At 41.1% G+C, this 17,976-nt stretch overlaps 1 protein-coding gene across 2 annotated transcripts; it reads right to left on the reverse strand.

Annotated features, from left to right (window-relative positions):
• Window positions 1-3,042: 3,042 nt before the first annotated feature.
• Window positions 3,043-16,474, reverse strand: LOC134213794 (ubiquitin-conjugating enzyme E2 E1). 2 transcript variants are annotated; one of them, XM_062693122.1, is made up of 5 exons: window positions 16,317-16,474; window positions 9,346-9,846; window positions 9,133-9,280; window positions 8,988-9,072; window positions 3,043-4,680 (listed from the first exon to the last, which is right to left on the reverse strand). In XM_062693122.1, the coding sequence occupies exons 2-5, from the start codon at window positions 9,805-9,807 to the stop codon at window positions 4,668-4,670; spliced, it is 708 nt and encodes a 235-aa protein (XP_062549106.1). In that variant the 5' UTR covers window positions 9,808-9,846; window positions 16,317-16,474; the 3' UTR covers window positions 3,043-4,667. The 2 variants fall into 2 exon arrangements, with proteins under 2 accessions (XP_062549106.1, XP_062549107.1); XM_062693123.1 differs by lacking the exon at window positions 3,043-4,680 and having other exon boundaries at window positions 8,984-9,072.
• Window positions 16,475-17,976: the final 1,502 nt, after the last annotated feature.

The following is a 17,976-nucleotide window of genomic DNA, read 5'->3' on the forward strand; positions in this document are numbered from 1 at the left end:
CAGCCCGTGCTTTCTTGATCCGTGCGCCTATGTCGATCTTGGTACCGCCGTCTGACGCCATTTGGCTACCAAGATATTGGAAGCTTTCAACATTCTCCACTGGTTGCCAGGCTACTGTGAAACTAGAAGGGGCGCCCGCGTTTACATCCAACGATTTGGTTTTGTTGACTGGTTATAGGCTGCCATAACAGCCCGCGGTTTGGTTCACGGTCAATCGCATCTACCAGAATCTCATCGATTACGATGAGGAACAGTAACGGTGATAGAATACATCCTTGCCTCACACCAGCTACGACCCGGATAGGGTCGGACAGGACCCCATTGTGCAGCACTCTACACGAAAAGGCCTCGTACTGTGCTTCGATGAGTCCGATGATTTTCTCAGAAACCCCCTTGCGTCTCAGGGCGCCCCACATATTCTCGTGATTGAGACGGTCGAAAGCTTTTTCGTAGTCAATGAATACCAAATAAAGGGACTCTTGGAATTCGTTGACCTGCTCCAGAATAATACGGAGCGTGACAATATGGTCCACACAGGATCTTCCGGCACGGAATCCGGCTTGCTGCCGCCGGATAGTCACATCGATCTTCTCCTGAATCCGAGCTAGGATAATTTTGCACAGAACTTCGAGAACGGTACACAGCAACATAATGCCTCGCCAGTTATCGCATACAGTCAGGTCACCCTTTTTGGGCACCTTCACTAAGATACCTTGCATCCAGTCGACCGGGAAAGTTGCTGTGTCCCAGATATTACGAAATAAACGATGCAGTAGTTGAGCGGATGTCATGGGGTCAGCTTTGAGCATCTCGGCTGAGATGCGATCGACCCCTGGGGCTTTATTCGATTTCATACTTTGGATGGCTGTTTGAATCTCTAGCAGTGATGGAGCTTCGGTATTGACGCGTGTTATACGTCGGATCCTAGGCAGATCATGCCGAGGTGGTGATGGCCTTGCTGGCACTTGAAAAAGTTGTTCGAAGTGCTCGAACCAGCGTTTCAGCTGGTCAGTTGGGTCGGTCAATAACTGATCATTCGCGTCTTTCACAGGCATCGTTGCATTCATCTTCGCCCCGCTTAAGCGTTGTGAGTTATCGTAGAGGAGGCGGATGTCCCCGGTAGCGGCGGCTCTCTCTCCTTCGTCGGCCAGAGTCTGCCCATGCTAGCTTGTCTCGTCGACAAGAGCGTTTTACTTCCTTCTCAAGAGCCGCGTATCGTTGACGGGCTAAGACTTTGGCTCCTCTGGTTTTCGATCGCTCTATCGCGGCTTTGGCTTCTCTTCGCTCCTCTATCTTCCTCCAGGTCTCATCGGTGATCCATTGTTTTCTCTGGGTGCGTAGTTCGCCCAGATTGTTCTCGCTGGTGGCGATGAAGGCATTCTTGATGACCATTGGTCTTCCACGCTGGCACCTTTCGGAATATCTGCAGCACGCGTCTCCAGTTCTTCAACGAAGGACCTTCCACCGTGGCATCTTCCAGTCGTCGTCGTCCAACTCTTTCCTCCTGCCGACGAATCCGCGCAATGCGCAGGCGTATTTCCCCGATGAGGAGGTGATGATCAGACGCGATATCGACACTACGTTTATTCAGTACATCAAGAAGGCTCCGTTTCCATTTTTGGCTGATGGAGATGTGGTCGAATTGATTTTCTGTAAAGCTGTCACGGGAGACCCACGTGACCTTGTGAACTGGTCGATGAGCCATCCCCCGATCACCATGTCGTTATTACCACAAAATTCTGCGACCAGCTCTCCGTTTTCGCTCATTTCTCCGAGACCATGGCGTCCCATAATGCGCTCATGGTTCAAGTTGTCGGATCCGATCTTCGCATTGAAGTCGCCCAAATAGACCTTGATATCACCCTTCGGAATTCTATCTACGACGGCATTGAGTTGACTGTAGAAGTTCTCTTTGTCTTGCAGATCGGCAGCATCGGTTGGCGCATAACATTGGATTATAGTAAGGTTTCGGCCCCGTGTTCTAAATCTGGCAACGATTATCCTTTCACTTAAAGGTTCCCACTTCATAAGCGCAGAGTGTGCCTGAGCGCTTAGTAGGAAGCCAACTCCGCGATGCCGGGGAGCGTGTTCACCTCGTAAACCAGAGTATAGCAAAACTTGTCCCGACGGCGTTCTGTGTTCTCCAAAGTTTGGCCAACGGACTTCACTCAGTCCAAGGATCTCAAGCTTCATGCGGCGTGCCTCATTGGCAAGTTGTGCCAATTTACCCTGCTGGGCTAGGGTTAAAACGTTCCATGTTCCTATTCGTGTCCGTTGTTTCGCGCTAAGAGTCGTCGCCGTAAAATCAGTCCGTATTCTTTCATTATCGGATTCTCGAACAAATTGATGTTTCGGAAACAGTAGGTTGTTGGCCCAAGGCTCCCTATCCACCGGAATGGGGCTGCCATCTTAGGTATAGCTTCCGGGAAATAGCATTTCATACTCAGCCGCTGGATGCCAGAACAGACGCTGTTGGAACCTCATGATGGTGTCAAAAATTACTTTGTGTAATTGTGAATCAAATTTCCATCCCAACAACTCTTTGCTGCATCGTGAGGTTCGTGAGAGATTCGATTTTTTGTTTCTTAAAAGCCCAAACCGTCTAAAACAAGGTTATTGTTGAAAATGAAGGTGTTTCAGCTTTTATCAATGGCTTTGGAAATGTTGCAATATTTTAAAAAAGGAAAGGAATGCAAAATATATTTATTTGGACAAATTGGATTAGGATGTCGATTTATCAAATTAAAAATTAAGGAAAGTGACATATATTTTTAAATTTGTTTGAGTTTCCGTTACGTACGAAACATTGGAAGCTCTAAAATAGAATGGAACGAGCCTACCAATTCTCTCGCGATGTTTGAGATTGCTGCACTAATGTTCACAAAGAGACAACTGCAGATTTTCAAATTTGCCCGGTGTTTATTAAAATTCCCGCATAATTCCCGACATTTTCCCGGTTTTCCCGGTTCGCTGGTCACCTTGCACATAAATGAGGTTTCAAGATTGGCTGTGATATTATGTTTTTTTAATCTACAAGCTCAATTCACATTTACTGCTCTTTATTATCTGTATAGTTTAAATATTGATTTTTCTTGAAGTTCTAATGTCACCACTTTTTTCGATTCTAATCTCCTGTTTGTCTGTGAACAAAACCTGACCCAGTCAACGTTTTCAAAAGGAAATGATAGGATGGAGAAAGTAGTGTTTTTTCCAATGTACTTTTGATAACACGTCCGAGTTCTAGCAGCCAGATGTGAAATGAGTACATATCGCGCTTGATCTAGTACTAAATTAGGCCAATCAAACCTACTTAATTAGGGTTCCTATAACGATAAACCAAACTAGAAACAACTACGATTTTTTTACTTGAAAACATGGTTTTGAAAATATGTGTAGCGATTATTTTTGATCTTAAACTTAGTTGGCTTTTTAATTTCCATGTCATATCACATTATTACACGTTTTTTTAAATTTTAACTGTGGTACTTGTTATTCTTCTTGGAGTACAAAAATAATTTATTAAATTAGTTACCTCACAATGTATATAATTCCTTATTCCATCCTTCAACTCATCAATTAAAGCTTTTGCCACAATTGCGTTCTTTATTACTACATCTTTTAATCTGAGATCTCGAATTGTTCATGAATACAAAATGTCAACGACATCAGTCTTTAACGAATTTCAATCACATCTATTGTTGCTTCGAGTGAAGGAATAGAAAAGCAAAGAATGTTAATATATTCAGTAACAAGAATCAGAACGATTCGAGATGTTGTGTTTTAAATTTTTGAAATCATTTCATATGAAAATTATTCCGTTAGAAAAATGTATGACTATTGGAAATTTTAGGACAAGGTAATCACATTGAATACATTTAAACTGATATGACATTATTTTTTTACGACGCCATTTAAGAACTGATTTCTTTCAAAAAATTAATGCATTGCCAACTTTTTCGCAACACATATTTTCTGGAGTTAGAACCAAATGTTTTTCCACACGTCACGCTGCTGCCAAGGACTACTTACAATTCTGATGAGGACGACGACGGTGCATTTCAATTATAAATCCTAGCTTTATCATTACTTAACTATCATACTAATAGATAGAGCTACTTCTTCCATCTGAAAACTAAACAAACGTATGGATATATTGTTGGGGAGTCGAGTCTGTAGAAAAAAAAAAGTTCGTAGTTACGGTAATAAAGCGCGCCTTGCAGGGTACGCTACACAAGTCGATCCACAACGGTAACGCAACCGAACTGAATAGAAGGCAAACGAAGATTCCTTAACAAAGTGTTACATTGCGAGTGTTTGTTGGGTGTTGCTTGGTTCCGAGGGTAATTGTGTGCACCGAAACGCCAATAGGGAATCGAGGATCGAATCTTGTGTGACCTCAAGGGGAGCTTTGAGTTAGCGAAGCACACAGTTCAGTTCGCGAATAGACTTAGAAAAAGAATGCGGCCTACTACGGAATAGTTTACCTGGCGGTTGGTTTCTTTTGCTTCTGAATTTGGAATTCCGATTTTCATTGAGTTGTTGCTATTTTTTATTACTCTTGTTTCAATTTAGTTTATTAGTTTTAGTATGTTTTCCTTCGTTATGGTTAGAATTATAAATATTAGTGATTTTCACATAAAAATATACAGAACGTCAAATTTAGGAAATCACGTTGCATATCTGAAAAAAAAAATGGAAAAAAAGGCGATTATGTGTCAATTTGGATGATTGCGGAGAACTATTCTTGCTTATTCTGCGTTACGACATAACTCGATAGGCGTCGAATCATAAATTGTTACATAAGTAATTCGTGTACAATATAACATTCATTTCAATTTACATACGTATTGGCTAACATGTTTGCATGTGTTTTACTTCTTTTGTTCTAGCATTATACCAAATGGTTGTTATGCCGAACAGCAAACTACAACTATTTTCCAACGGTTATTCTAAATGCCAAATGGCCCTTAGTAATTCAACTTGTTATGCCAAATGGCATTATGCCACATGGACTTCTCTCATTATTTACATAATATCATTACACCCGACGGAGGATGCGTTCTGTGTTAAAAAAGTTTTCAATTCAAAATTTAAAAAATCCGTGTGAAAAAAGTTTTATGGTTTCTCAACGAATCATGAAAAATGGAGCAACTTTGCAAAAATTGTGTATGGGATGTTTTTTACACGGCCGTGTAAGAAAAATCCGTTTAAAAACAGAATCGGGTGTAATTCTAAAATACTGCAAGGAGATCATAATGGCAATCAATTAATTGGAAAGTTTGAACAGTTTAGCTCAGAACAAACTGACTACTGATTGTAGGTAATTGAAGACAGCTCAAAAAACTATACCAACTACTAGCTAACCCGACGAACATCGTCTCGCCCAAAAGTGATTCATCAGGAGAAATATTTCTAAGCATTAAAATAATTGAAAATAGTCATAAAATGTGAAATACATCGATTCATCGAGAAAGGAACTGATTTACACAGATTTCCAGCCTTATCGTAACTCATGATTTCCCAAACTATGGGTCCCGACCCCCAGGGGGGTCGAGAGCGGATTGTTGGTGGGTCGCGCAGAACAAATATTAATTGCAGCTCGAATGCCGAATCTTTTGATCATTTTTTTCAGGATCATTATTTCAAGTTCCAACCGCATTTTATTTTAAATATCCATCACCACGCTATTTTGTTTAATTATTTATGTCTTTATAGCTTCCGGCTCAGTGGTGCCCCGACGACGCGCGAAGCCGGTGCATTCGCACGCCACGATCTACTCAACTGGTCCCAGGCGGTGGACCTAGCCTACTCCGATTAACCGATTTCCCATGCACTGCACCTTTTAGCTTCTTGCTTAACCGTTGAGCCATATAGCTCACGCCTTGGTAGCGAACTACTCGTATAGTCCCCGGTGGTGGATCAATCATACTCCCCGTAGGACGACCCGTCTCAACGGGTGACCGGACAAGTGCCGAGGTCAATCCAAGGATTCCGGGTGGAGATAACATCCGGTTCAATGGTACCTCGACGACCCGGAGTTAGTGCATTCGCACGCTACGATCTACTCAGCTGGTTCCCGGCGGTGGGCCTAGCCTACTCCGATAACCGAGTTTCGATTGCCTCGAGCCATGCAGCTCTCACCTTATTCGTTGAGCCATTTAGCTCCCGCCTCCGTCGCGATCGCGAACGACTCGGATAGTCCCCGACGGCGGATCTAACCTACTCCGATGAGAAGTTCCCCGAAAGCGGGAGCTCCTCCGAAACCGGACGTTTCGTCACGTTCTGAGGCTACGCGCAGTAGCTGGCGCTGGCGTTCCCATTCATTATCGACATATATATTCACGACCGCCGCTGGAGTACACGGAGGCGTAAAGGCTGCCTGCTGCTGCTCTATTCGCCAACTTCGTTGTAAGATAACGGCTATCCTGGACGTCGCTCTTGCGACCGCTCTCCTCTGTTCTGGGTTCTGGCACATGTTATCGGTGGTAGTGTCCGTTCCACATGCTTCCAATATCGCACGCCTCTCCGTTTCGCACCGGGGGCATGTGAACAGGGTGTGTTCAGCCGTTTCTGTAACGTCTGGGCATTGCGGACAGGCGGGAGAAGCCGCGTGTCCGAAGCTGTGTACGTACCACTTGAAGCATCCGTGGCCTGTTAAGAACTGGGTCGAGCCAAAGTTTAGCTCTCCATGTGGTCTGTGCCGACATACTTAGGACTAGGCGATGGGTTCACCTTCCCTTAGCCGAGTTGTCCCACTCCCTCTGCCATTTGGCTACCATATGTTTGGCTATGATATGCGCTGATGATTCTCAGGCACATTAGCCTATGAGTACTCTCCAGCTTTCGCACGTTGCAGTTTACACTCAACACCGATCCTCAGGCTGGACCTCCGTATCGTAGTATTGAAACCGCAACGCTTGCCAGCAACCTGCGCTTGCTGGAGCACACCCTAGAGCTGTTCGCCATCATCCTCGATAGTGCCGCTATCGCCGTCGACGCGCGTTTGCAGGCGTAGTCGACGTGACTTTTAAAGCTCAACTTATCGTCGAGCATCACCCCCAATTGTTTCAGAGATCTCTTGGAGGTGATGTCGCAGCCTGCCGTGATGGGGCGCTAACCTCCATCCAGCATGCACTGTTGAATGCTTTCCGCACATCGAGTGTTATTACTGCGCATTAACGTATACCACGCCGCTTGCATTTGATGGCGACCTTTGCAGTGTCCACCACCGATTTAATGGCGCCCAGATAATCCTCCTACCTCCTTCACGTACGGCGAAAGCCTGTTCAGGATCAGAACTTCTCCAGTAGCTTCCCTACCGTGTCTATTAGGCAGATTGGTCTGTACGCTGAGGGGTCTCCTGGTGGCTTACCAGGTTTCGGTAACAGGACCAAACGCTGTCTCTTCCATATATCCGGGAATGTCCGCTCGTCCAGACACCTCTGCATGGCTAACCTAAACATGTCCGGATTAGTCATTATGGCTGCCTTCAACACCATGTGCAGGATCCCGTCCGGACCAGGTGCTTTACTCGGGTCGAGTACCCTCCTCTACCGTCACTCTCGCCACTTCGTCATTTGCTCCTACCCTCGCTGCTGGCGGCCAATGGGTTGGGCCGTGGTGCGGTAATAGTGCTTCAATTATCGTCCTCAGCCTTGTTGGACATCGCTCGGGAGGTGCCAGTGCTCCTATTGTTTTGGCCATCATTAACCTATAGGCGTCTCCCCATGGGATCGAGTTGGCGCCCTGGCATAATCTGTCGAAGCAGGCTTTCTTGCTTTCTTTGATGGCCTTGTTTAGATCCAGTCTCGCTGCTTTGAATTGCTCGATGCGTTCCTCCCTCATTTCCGCCGAGCGTGTCCTTTGCGTTCTTCTTCTTTCCCGGAGGCAGGCTGCTAGAAGGGCTGCAATATGCTCGTTCCACCAGTATACCTGTGATCGACAATTCCGCAGTCGTGCCTTAATAACTGTGGAAGTGCTTAATGAACACTAAGCTGCGAGGCGGCAATGTTTCAGTGGGGGATGTAATGCCAATAAGAAGATAATGTTGTTTGGCATAAAATCATTTCTCTAAATGAGTTGGATATACAAGGGCCATTAAGCATTGTTAGAAACTAGACTGAAATTCGATCGGCCTTAATGAGTAATGGCCAAAAACAGGAAGAGCGAACAGCACGCGTTGCCCAGAGGAAACGAAAACGAGTAAATGTTTCCTCCGAAACACGAATGTATCCAGGATAAGGTAAACGAATAGATGATGCCTTCTTTGGAAACATGCGTGATTTAGGCATTTGACGGGAATAAGGCGAAAGAGTAGATGATTCCTCCTCCTGCTCGAAGGCGAAGCGTTAATGGATGCTTCTGGAGAAGCAATGAGACGAAAGGGTATAAATGGCTTTTTAAGGCAAGAACACTTCTATTGTAGATTCTTTTCCTGTTTCAGGAAAGTTCGCATATACCATTCAGATACAAGCGACCATTCATGCCATTCGGTGTCAACGGTGTGAATGGAGCTAGGCCCATTTTTACACTCATTGAAGTATGGAACTATATAGATATACCAATATAGGCACACAAATCATTGAGATTTTTTTTTTATTATTGGAAACATATTCTGGGATACGGTGCATTTTGGGGAGTGGTTTTCGGGGAAATGGTTCATTCTGGGAAAGAGTTTTTTGGGGAATGGTTTCCTGGCGACTGATATAGAAACGAAATAAATGCCTGGTTGTTGGAGCAATGACGTAATTCGGCTGTTAAGTTTTTTTTATCAACATGCCGTAATTTTCGAATAGAAAGAAAATGTAGCCAATCGTTTTAAAAAAATGACAAAGTAACAATTATTGCAATTTAAATTTTTCATTTCAACTCTTGATTTTCTATCTATATGCGAAAGTTATGCTTTTATGGATGGAATCGAGGGTGGAACAGGTACTTTAAATTTGTCAACATCTGATGAACTGTAGTAAATAAATGCAACAACTTACCTCTTAGTCCACAGGCGAGCAATTCGGTCATGCTCTTCCCGATTTTGCAGATATTGTGTGGCAATACTTCCAACCAATGGATCAGCTGTAAAACACAAAACATGTAAATATACATATGACAAACGACGGAAAGATGGATACGCACCTGGATTGCAGTCTGTTAGTAGAGAACAAATGGAAAGCAGCACTTTCGAGATGGTGAGCGCAGGTGACCAATTGTCCTTGAGGATGTCGAGGCAGATAACACCTTGGCTGTTGATATTGCAGTGATATATCCTCGTTCTGAATGTGACCTGCAAACAAAAAGAAAATATAAGTTATTAATCGTATATATTTTAGCAGGATCAACTAGACTGACCTTGGGCGGTTTGAACGGATATTCCGGTGAGAAGTGAATATCCAGGAAGAACACACCTCCCTCGTAGACGGATCCTGGAGGGCCCAAAATGGTAGAAACCCATTCGTACAAGTTATCGCCTTTCGGGCCAGCACTGCAATTCGGAGGCGGATCAAGTGTGATTTCGGCCAACTCCTTTTGGATGCGTTTGGCCGACGTTCCTAGTGCCTTGGAAATTTTCGGGTTGGACTTGGTTTCCTTCGTCTCGGGCTTGGGCACTGCCGGTGTTTCGGGTGTGGTGTTTCCACTGCCATTGCCGTTTCCGTTGCCATTGCGACGTCCACCACCGGAACCAGTACTGCTGCTACCACTGCCGCCGTTGCCAGCAGCGCTGCTGCCTCCTGCGTTACCGGCCGAACCGCCGCCACCGCCACCTGGAGCCGTTGTACCGGCAGTGCTACTAGATCCGGCACTGGTCGACATTTTTGCCCACAAGCTGCAGAATTGCACTCAACTTCCGATCTGAAATGTATTACGAGAAGGAATGCTAGACGTTAATGGTTTGCCTATTTCACACATTATTGGCTACTCGCTTGAAAGCAAAACAGCGGCTCTATCCGGCACCACCCAGCGTTAGACATGTGTTTTCCCAACCAACTAAGCTTTGAAGGACCTCCGTCGTCCTCCGCAGCTTAGCGGGTATTGATGAGACCACATTCTCAGCACCAGGCACGTAGCCGAACTCTCGCAATCTATTTTTAGAACTAGCTCTCTCTCATGTGTTATTTGTACAATGCCAACCAAGTAAGATGAGTATTTAGGGTCTGTCTCATTTGGAGAATTAAACTTAAAAGTAACAGTTCGAAAATTAGCAAGTAACCCAATCATAAGAATGGCTGGTGCTACCCAGCAATTCCAATAAGACATCGATGCAAAATGATTCGATATCTGTCGAAAGTAATCTTGCTCTGCGAGCAGGGTTATTCGATAATTATTGAAATGTCACTTTTAAGTTTAATTTCAGTTTAATTCTTTAATTGAGACAGAGCCTTAGTATTGTCTGGCTCCAACACACTTGCTTCATCAGCAACTGCGTTCGATGAAGTAAGTGTGTAGGAGATTGTGCCAGTTGGTCGTCAGATCCCAACCCGACGATATTTTTGCCTTTGATATAAGCATATAAGTACCGCCATCGGAGGGTGACAATGGGTCATCGCTCTCACCGGCAACGTGGAGGTCGGATAACAAAATCGTTCAAAAAGGTCTCTTATATTTTAGTCTTCTTGCCCTCAGGTACATTCAATCTATTCTACAACATCTAAATTTTCCTAATTCAAATTAAAAGCTTATTCATATTTTTACAATCAAGTGATTCAAGTAAAATCTATTCTTGTTCTTAGAGGTTACTTTATACCTAATCCAGTTGGCCATACCGCCCCAAACCAATCTATGTTGGTGAAAAGTTAAATATCCTATCGGTATCGATCATAATTACTGTGATTCTCCCAGATGTATCATTGTAGACAGGCTATAGTTATACGAAAACCTTGTTATATATCAATTTGTGTTATAATTATAATTATAAGAAAATTCGAATTTCTGCTAAACCATCTTGAAATCTATATTAAATGTTGTACTAACTGCTAGACTAGACATTCTAACATGAACTTGGGAATGGGGCAAGATGGGTCAGCACATACTGAAAGGCATAGTTCGTATTCAAAACATATTTTCCATTGCTAATTTAATAATATTAAGGTTACTTTTGAGCATAATGATGTTAATTTGTTAATTAGAAATGTATCAATTTTGTATTTAAGAAAGCATTACATGGGCGGCTTGTTTCCATAAGAAATTGCAGACATTTTTAAATATAGAGCCCCTTTGTTCATCCAAAGCCCAAAAATCTCTCATTATTCAATAAAATCATTAACAATAAACCTATCTATCTGTGTGTCTCCAGTAGCCTTGCGAGCAAAGGCGAACACACTAAGTTTTCCTTTTTCGAGCTCGACAAAATCAGGCACCGCTGTAGCTCAGTAAATTTGAAAACTGAATCTCGGCGGAAAATTTCGTTTATTACTGATTTTCAGCAACATATTTACCGTATCTCAGCAACCGAAACGTCACTTTTACTGAGATTTCAGCAAAAATCATGTTTGCTGAAAGTCGGCAGTGCCCACCTCGGGAAAATAAGCACAAAATACTGAGATCTCGGCGAAAAAAAATAAGTGTGTAGGATTGCCAATCCGGAGATGGCGAGTTCGATTCTTGGTCCGGTCTAGGATGTTTTCGGGTTGGAAACGTTCTCGACACCCTGGGCATAGTGTATCCATTGTACTTGCCACACAATATACATATATTCATGCAATGGCGGGCATAGAAAAGCTTTTAATTGATAACTGAGGAAATGCTAATAGAATACTAAGTTGAAAAGCAGGCCAAATTCCAGTTGGAATGTAGAGCCATTGAAGAAGAAGAAGATCTGTGTGTAATTTATAATTGTGAATAAGAACAATATTTATTGCAGAATTCAAAGGTGACCCATCTTGCCCCGTTGTTTGACCCATCTTATCCCGGCATTTTTTGATTGACAGAAAAATAGACTTCTACTTTAATGACACAAAAAGATATAAAAAGTGGAATTTTTATTATTTCATACCCCTGACTTAGGGAAGATCCATTAATTACGTAACGCAAAAATTGGACTTTTATTCTGTTAATGAATTCTGCCCAGGTTAAAACAACCGCTACATGTACTTTTGTGCGTGACAATGGGTTTGGATGGGGCACTCGGTGCGGAATGGCAATACATCGACCCAGTGGCGTAGCCACGGGGGTGGTTTTGGACATAACCCCCCCCCCCCCCCCCGGCAATAAAATTTTCAAAAGAAATTTTTTTTATCGAAAAAAAATGTTCGGAAAACCCCCCTCCTGACCAATTTTCTGGCTACGCCACTGCATCGACCACATGTTAAATTGAATGAATGTTATCCCAGCGTGGACAATAATTAGGTATTGGATTATTTGCATGAGCCATGCACCTTTTTTGTCGTACCACCCTCCTCTCCTTTTGCTCCTATACTATCTACGTCGTATATGGAAGACCCCATATGAACATGGCTAATGAGGCAATCAAATTCTTTCATTGCGTATTAGTCATATTTTGAGTTTTATGACAAAAATTCGGTAAATAACGCATGGATTAAATCCAAGGTTATACTAAGGACGCACAACATGATTCCAGTGTGTTACGTACAGTCGACTGTCGAAATGCATATAGAAAACCCAAATTAAATCACCTAATAATGATACTTCCTTTCTTACATTTAGCCAAGACACCAATCTTTCCGGTTTGGTTCACCATTTTCATTATATTATTTGTACGCAATGACCGATCGTTATCAAATTCAATATCGATCAACAAGACTTTACCATCTTTCGAATGCAACTTGCTACGAGAAAATCGGTTAAGGATTAGTATTATGAAGAGTTTGTTTCAATTTTTTCATCTTTTCATCCTCACACATACACACACTCACGGACGGACAGACATTTAATCTTCACAGTTCATCGAGCTGAGTCGATTGATTTATAACACTATGGGTCTACGAGCCTTCTATAAAAGGTGAAATGACTTTGTTGTACAAGAAAGGCAAAAATGGTATCATGGTACAGAAATCACAGTGGAATCAGATGTCTGTACACAACTACTCAGAGCGAATCTCGCTAAGGTTGAAGCGGATCACGATCCGACCCAGTTGAATAATTGAACGTTTTCACAGGGGCTAGGGCCTAGGGCAGGGCTGGTAGCGACCATTGCCGCTCAAAATAGTGACTTTAGTGACCAAAGCTGACGAAAAAAGGGACCAAATAGTGACTTTCAGTTGCATAAAAAGTGACCAAAAAGTGACTTTCAGTTTCAGTTGCAATTTCGATGAGACGAAATTAAGCGTTTCTGGGTCGAGGGAAAAAAAATTTTCGTAATTTTTTTTCGTAATCTGCGAGCGAATCAAACGTTTGCGCCACTGGAAGTTGGTTATTTATCACTCATAAGACCTGTTTTTCTTCCCCGAAAAATGATTTCTAGGCAAAAATCTGCGTGAATGAACATTCTCTTCTCGTGAGAATGAGTGAAAATTACTATCAGTGGATTAGCTGAACACCTACTTAAGAAAGATGCAGATTTGCTATAGGTTTAAGAAGTTTTTGGTTTTTTTAGTGCGAAAGGAACATCAGTACGGATCGTTTTGGTAGAAAACGAAACAAAAATTATGAAAATTCAGTTACAACGAACCTGGGATTGAACGAATTGAAGAATCTTTCACATTTATGGTATTTTAAATGTATAAATTATCATCTCTCTCTCTCTCTTCATTGGCATTACATCCCCCACTGGGACATTGCCGCCTCGCAGCTTAGTGTTCATTAAGCTCTTCCACAGTTATTAACTGCGAGGTTTCTAAGCCAAGTTACCATTTCTGCATTCGTATATCATGAGGCTAACACGATGATACTTTTATGCCCAGGGAAGTCGAGACAATTTCCAATCCGAAAATTGTCTAGACCGGCACCGGGAATCGAACCCAGCCACCCTCAGCATGGTCTTGCTTTGTAGCCGCGCATCTTACCGCACGGCTAAGGAGGGCCCCATAAATTATCATGATAAATTATCATCGCAATATATTTAAAAAAATCCAAAACATTAATCGAAGTGGATGTTGGAAGGGAAAAACGGCTTTTATTTTCTCATGTTCTTACAGCAAAATTACTTTACATATTCAAAGTATCGCCTTTCAATTCGAATGCAGTACAATCATAGATGCAGCTATCATTATTTCGATTTGAAAATAAATATTTTCATTTTACCAAAATATCACGCGCTGAGAATCATAACTTCGTTAATAACTCAACAGTTACAACCGTGATTATTGCGTCTGGTGCAAGATACAATCATCCTTTATTACACCAAACCATTAAATCTTCGGCAAACTACCGCAATTTGCTACAATGATAAAAAGAAAACATCGACGAAGAGCAATGTATTAATGCAGTTACGTCCCTTCTGTTATAAAAAAAACTGATAAGCATGTTTGTTTTAGGTATGCACTAAATAACAAGCCTTTCATCAACTATTGGGTTTCCTGAAGCACCAGGAAGAATATCTAAAATTGAAAAGTATAATTTGAACCGCCAATAGTGCAATTGATAGGGGAGACTGGGCAGACTTGATCCACTTTTCTCTCAATTATCTTAGCGCATGCAATCTTCAAAATCGGGGAAACTTTATCCCCTTTATATAATATCTATATCCTTTCCCGTCAAAAATTGCATCTCATTTTATTGTCTCAATCGATTCTTTGGCTTATTTAAGGTAAACTTTCTCTCTCTTTCAACTCTCTCTCTCTCAAGCCTCTAACTATTTTAAAAATCCAAAACAAAAGTTGAAAAAATGCTGCACATGTGAACCGGTCTGAAAAATTCACCCGCTGTTCGTTCAAAATCGGGCGAATGTTAGCCCAATCTTAAAAACAACACTTTTTAAATATTTTGTTTTAAATTTAAAAAATACTTAAAGGCGTCAAAAAAACATGGGTTCGTTGGGAAAGTTGACTTTAAATAAAATAAAGAATCGATTGAACAAGTTTAAAAAATTGACGGGAAAGGTCAATTAGCTACTGGTGAAATACCAATAAGAGCAGCGAGTAATATGGCTGGCGAAGTTTCAGAGCGATCATTTTTCCAAGATCCGTAATTTCATTTCCGCCATGAACAAAGCATCAACCGACTTATACATAGAGCTTCATTAAAAAATAGTCAATAGTTTCAAAATAGTTGAAAATAGTGACTTTTTGCGAGAAAAAGTGACTTTAGTGACTTGAGGTCGAAAAAAGAGACTTTTTAGTTACTTGCCCGAAAAAAGTGACCAAGTCACTAAAAAGTGACCCGCTACCAGGCCTGCTAGGGCTTTTTAGGGCTGATCTAGCTTCGCCCAAGCAGTAGCTAAAAACGACATTAGTTTTTTTTAAATGTTTACAAAATAGAGAACGGTTTGAAACTAGAAAATAATTGAACTGGATTTCAATTAGTGTATTCTGAGTTTGAAGAGTTTGGACTGACTAGGCAAACAGCAAACAAGTATAGACCCAGAACAGGTCGACTGGACAACACTTTTGTGTTTACAAAATTTCAATCGCGATGCGCAATGCGACACAGGGTGACCGCTGTGGCTCGGATGCATTCGAATCAATCTATTTTGGCATTTGTCTAACGTTGCATATGAAATGTAATATGAACAAATTTTTATTTTACACAAAATACCTGCAATGCAATAAATGCTTTTAATGATTATTAAAAATTATATCAGTACTCGATCATTCTTTTGTATACTTATATATCAAAGTGATTGTAAATGATTTGTTACACAAATTCTAAATTACTTGCCTCAAAAACAATGCAAATAATTAATTTAAATGCAGACAGAAATAAAATCATGATATGTGATTGTAAGGATAGAACTATAAATCAAACACATTCGATGATTCATTAACCAAAATTAAATTTATATAACGGGAACCATTAAAGAAGGATTTTGCCAGAACTAGAGAGAAGAAGAATAGCATTTTCTGAGAATGATTGCTTCTTTCTTTGTTTTCGGCTTTTTGCTGTTGTTTCCTCCACCAAAGCAGGAGGCTGGGAACTTTTTAATCCAATCGATACAAAATATGCCCACAGATGATTCTGTTTTCTTCGTCTTTTTAGATCACTTCTGCGACTGATTTTAATTTTCTTTAATTTTTGAAAATAAGCACTACCAATTAACACACTCAACTATTGATAAACTAAACAGAATATTAACTAATATTGATTTTAATATATCCGTTTCCTTTTTTCCAATAAATCAAAGCGGCCATTTTGAGACATTTTTCGTACTATTTTTTTGATATTTTAACGATGAACTACTTATTATTCACTTTCACCTTAATGATTACCTATATCACCAATTGTAATTGAACAGCTGGGAAATTGTTTCAATAGTTTTTCCCAGACAAAAGCACCGAAAAAAAACTTCCTCCTACAACAGGCAGGAAATCATTCGCCTGCCTTCCTTCTATCACAGACTCGAACTCAACTCTTTTGGTTTTGATTTCCTTCTTTGCTTCTCCGCTCACTCATGAGTGCACTGTCACCCGGTGACATACGTTTGAGAGCCGTTTTGCATTCACTCTAAAAATGTAATGAAGTGTTTGAAAATATCCTAATCTCCTCGGTTTCTTGTACACAGGATTTTGTTTTCACACGATTTTTTTTCGCTCGTATTTTTGATCGTGTGACTTCAATTTGCCACCAATCTCTTCGCAACATGTTTCAAAAAATCCAGAATAAATCAAAGAAAAATCACATGACAATTAATATACGTTTAGGATGAGTGGAAAATTGAGAAAATGTAAATCGAGCAAAAATAGAATATTTATCATTTATGCAAAAAAAAAATGCCAAGATAAGGTATCAGTGTTGATTTGAGTTATGCTACGTTTTGACAGGGCAAGTGAATTGAACAACTCAGTTGACTTGCCAAAAGTTGAACATGTTCAACAAAAGATGTTTTAGGGTCTGTCTCATTTGGATAATTAAACTGAAATTAAACTTAAAAGTGACATTTCAATAATTATCGAATAACCCTGCTCGCAGAGCAAGATTACTTTTGACAGATACCGAATCATTTTGCATCGATGTCTTATTGGAAATGCTGGAAAGCACCAGCCATTCTTATGGGCGGGATATGTGCTAATTTTCAAATTGTCACTTTTAAGTTTAATTCTCCAAATGAGACAGACCCTTAGTTACAAGATAAACATTGTCGCTGTCCGAAACATCTTTTGCTGGCGAGGATAGGGGATCTAAATGTCAATGAAGGAAAAATACATACGATTTGACAGTTAGGTACCACACATGTTTCGGACAGCAGAACAAAGGGAACCGAAGCGACAATCTTTATCTGGTAACTAAAATATCTTTTTGTTCAACTTTCTTTTCGTTCAAGTGAATTGAATTAAGGTGTTTACACGTTTAGTTCGCGTTCGATTCATGCGACTTGCTCAATTCACTTGTCTTGTCTAAAAGTAGCATTAAGGTCTAAATACGCATTTTTGTTACAGACTTGTTTTCCAATTAAGATTATGATGCGCGTTTTCTTTCTGAAACCCTTGAAAAGTTATTCTAGGACCACATCTGTCAAATATTTGAGTTACTCACATTCAAATCATCATGCAGTCACTGGTCACTGTTCACCCCTCACTTTCAGCTCTCAGCTCGTCAAGGGTTCATCAACTTCATGCAGTGTTGCCAAACTAATAATTAGTGTATTGCTTCTCCACTAATGCAGCATACACACGGTGAAGCAGTTTGACCCCAGATGAATACAAACAGGTGTTGCAAAAATATATTTTAGTTACCAGATAAAGATTGTCGCTTCGGTTCCCTTTGTTCTGTTGTCCGAAACATGTGTGGTACCTAACTGTCAAATTGTATGTATTTTTCCTTCATTGACATTTAGATCCCCCATCCTCGCTAACAAAATACGTCCCGGACAGCGACGACAGCGACAATGGTTATCTTGTAACTAAAATATCTTTTGTGTTACAGTATGCC

The sequence above is a fragment of the Armigeres subalbatus genome, chromosome 2, assembly GCF_024139115.2.
Source record: "Armigeres subalbatus isolate Guangzhou_Male chromosome 2, GZ_Asu_2, whole genome shotgun sequence".
Lineage (NCBI taxonomy): Eukaryota > Metazoa > Arthropoda > Insecta > Diptera > Culicidae > Armigeres > Armigeres subalbatus.

Bases quoted from the DNA above. Each gene is read 5' to 3' on its own strand.
- LOC134213794 (XM_062693122.1), bottom strand. From the start codon at position 9,807: ATGTCGACCAGTGCCGGATCTAGTAGCACTGCCGGTACAACGGCTCCA. The intron at 9,281-9,345 runs GTCAGTCTAGTT...TTTTGTTTGCAG, and splicing joins ATCCGTTCAAACCGCCCAAG to GTCACATTCAGAACGAGGAT. The intron at 9,073-9,132 runs GTGCGTATCCAT...TGTGTTTTACAG, and splicing joins ACTAACAGACTGCAATCCAG to CTGATCCATTGGTTGGAAGT.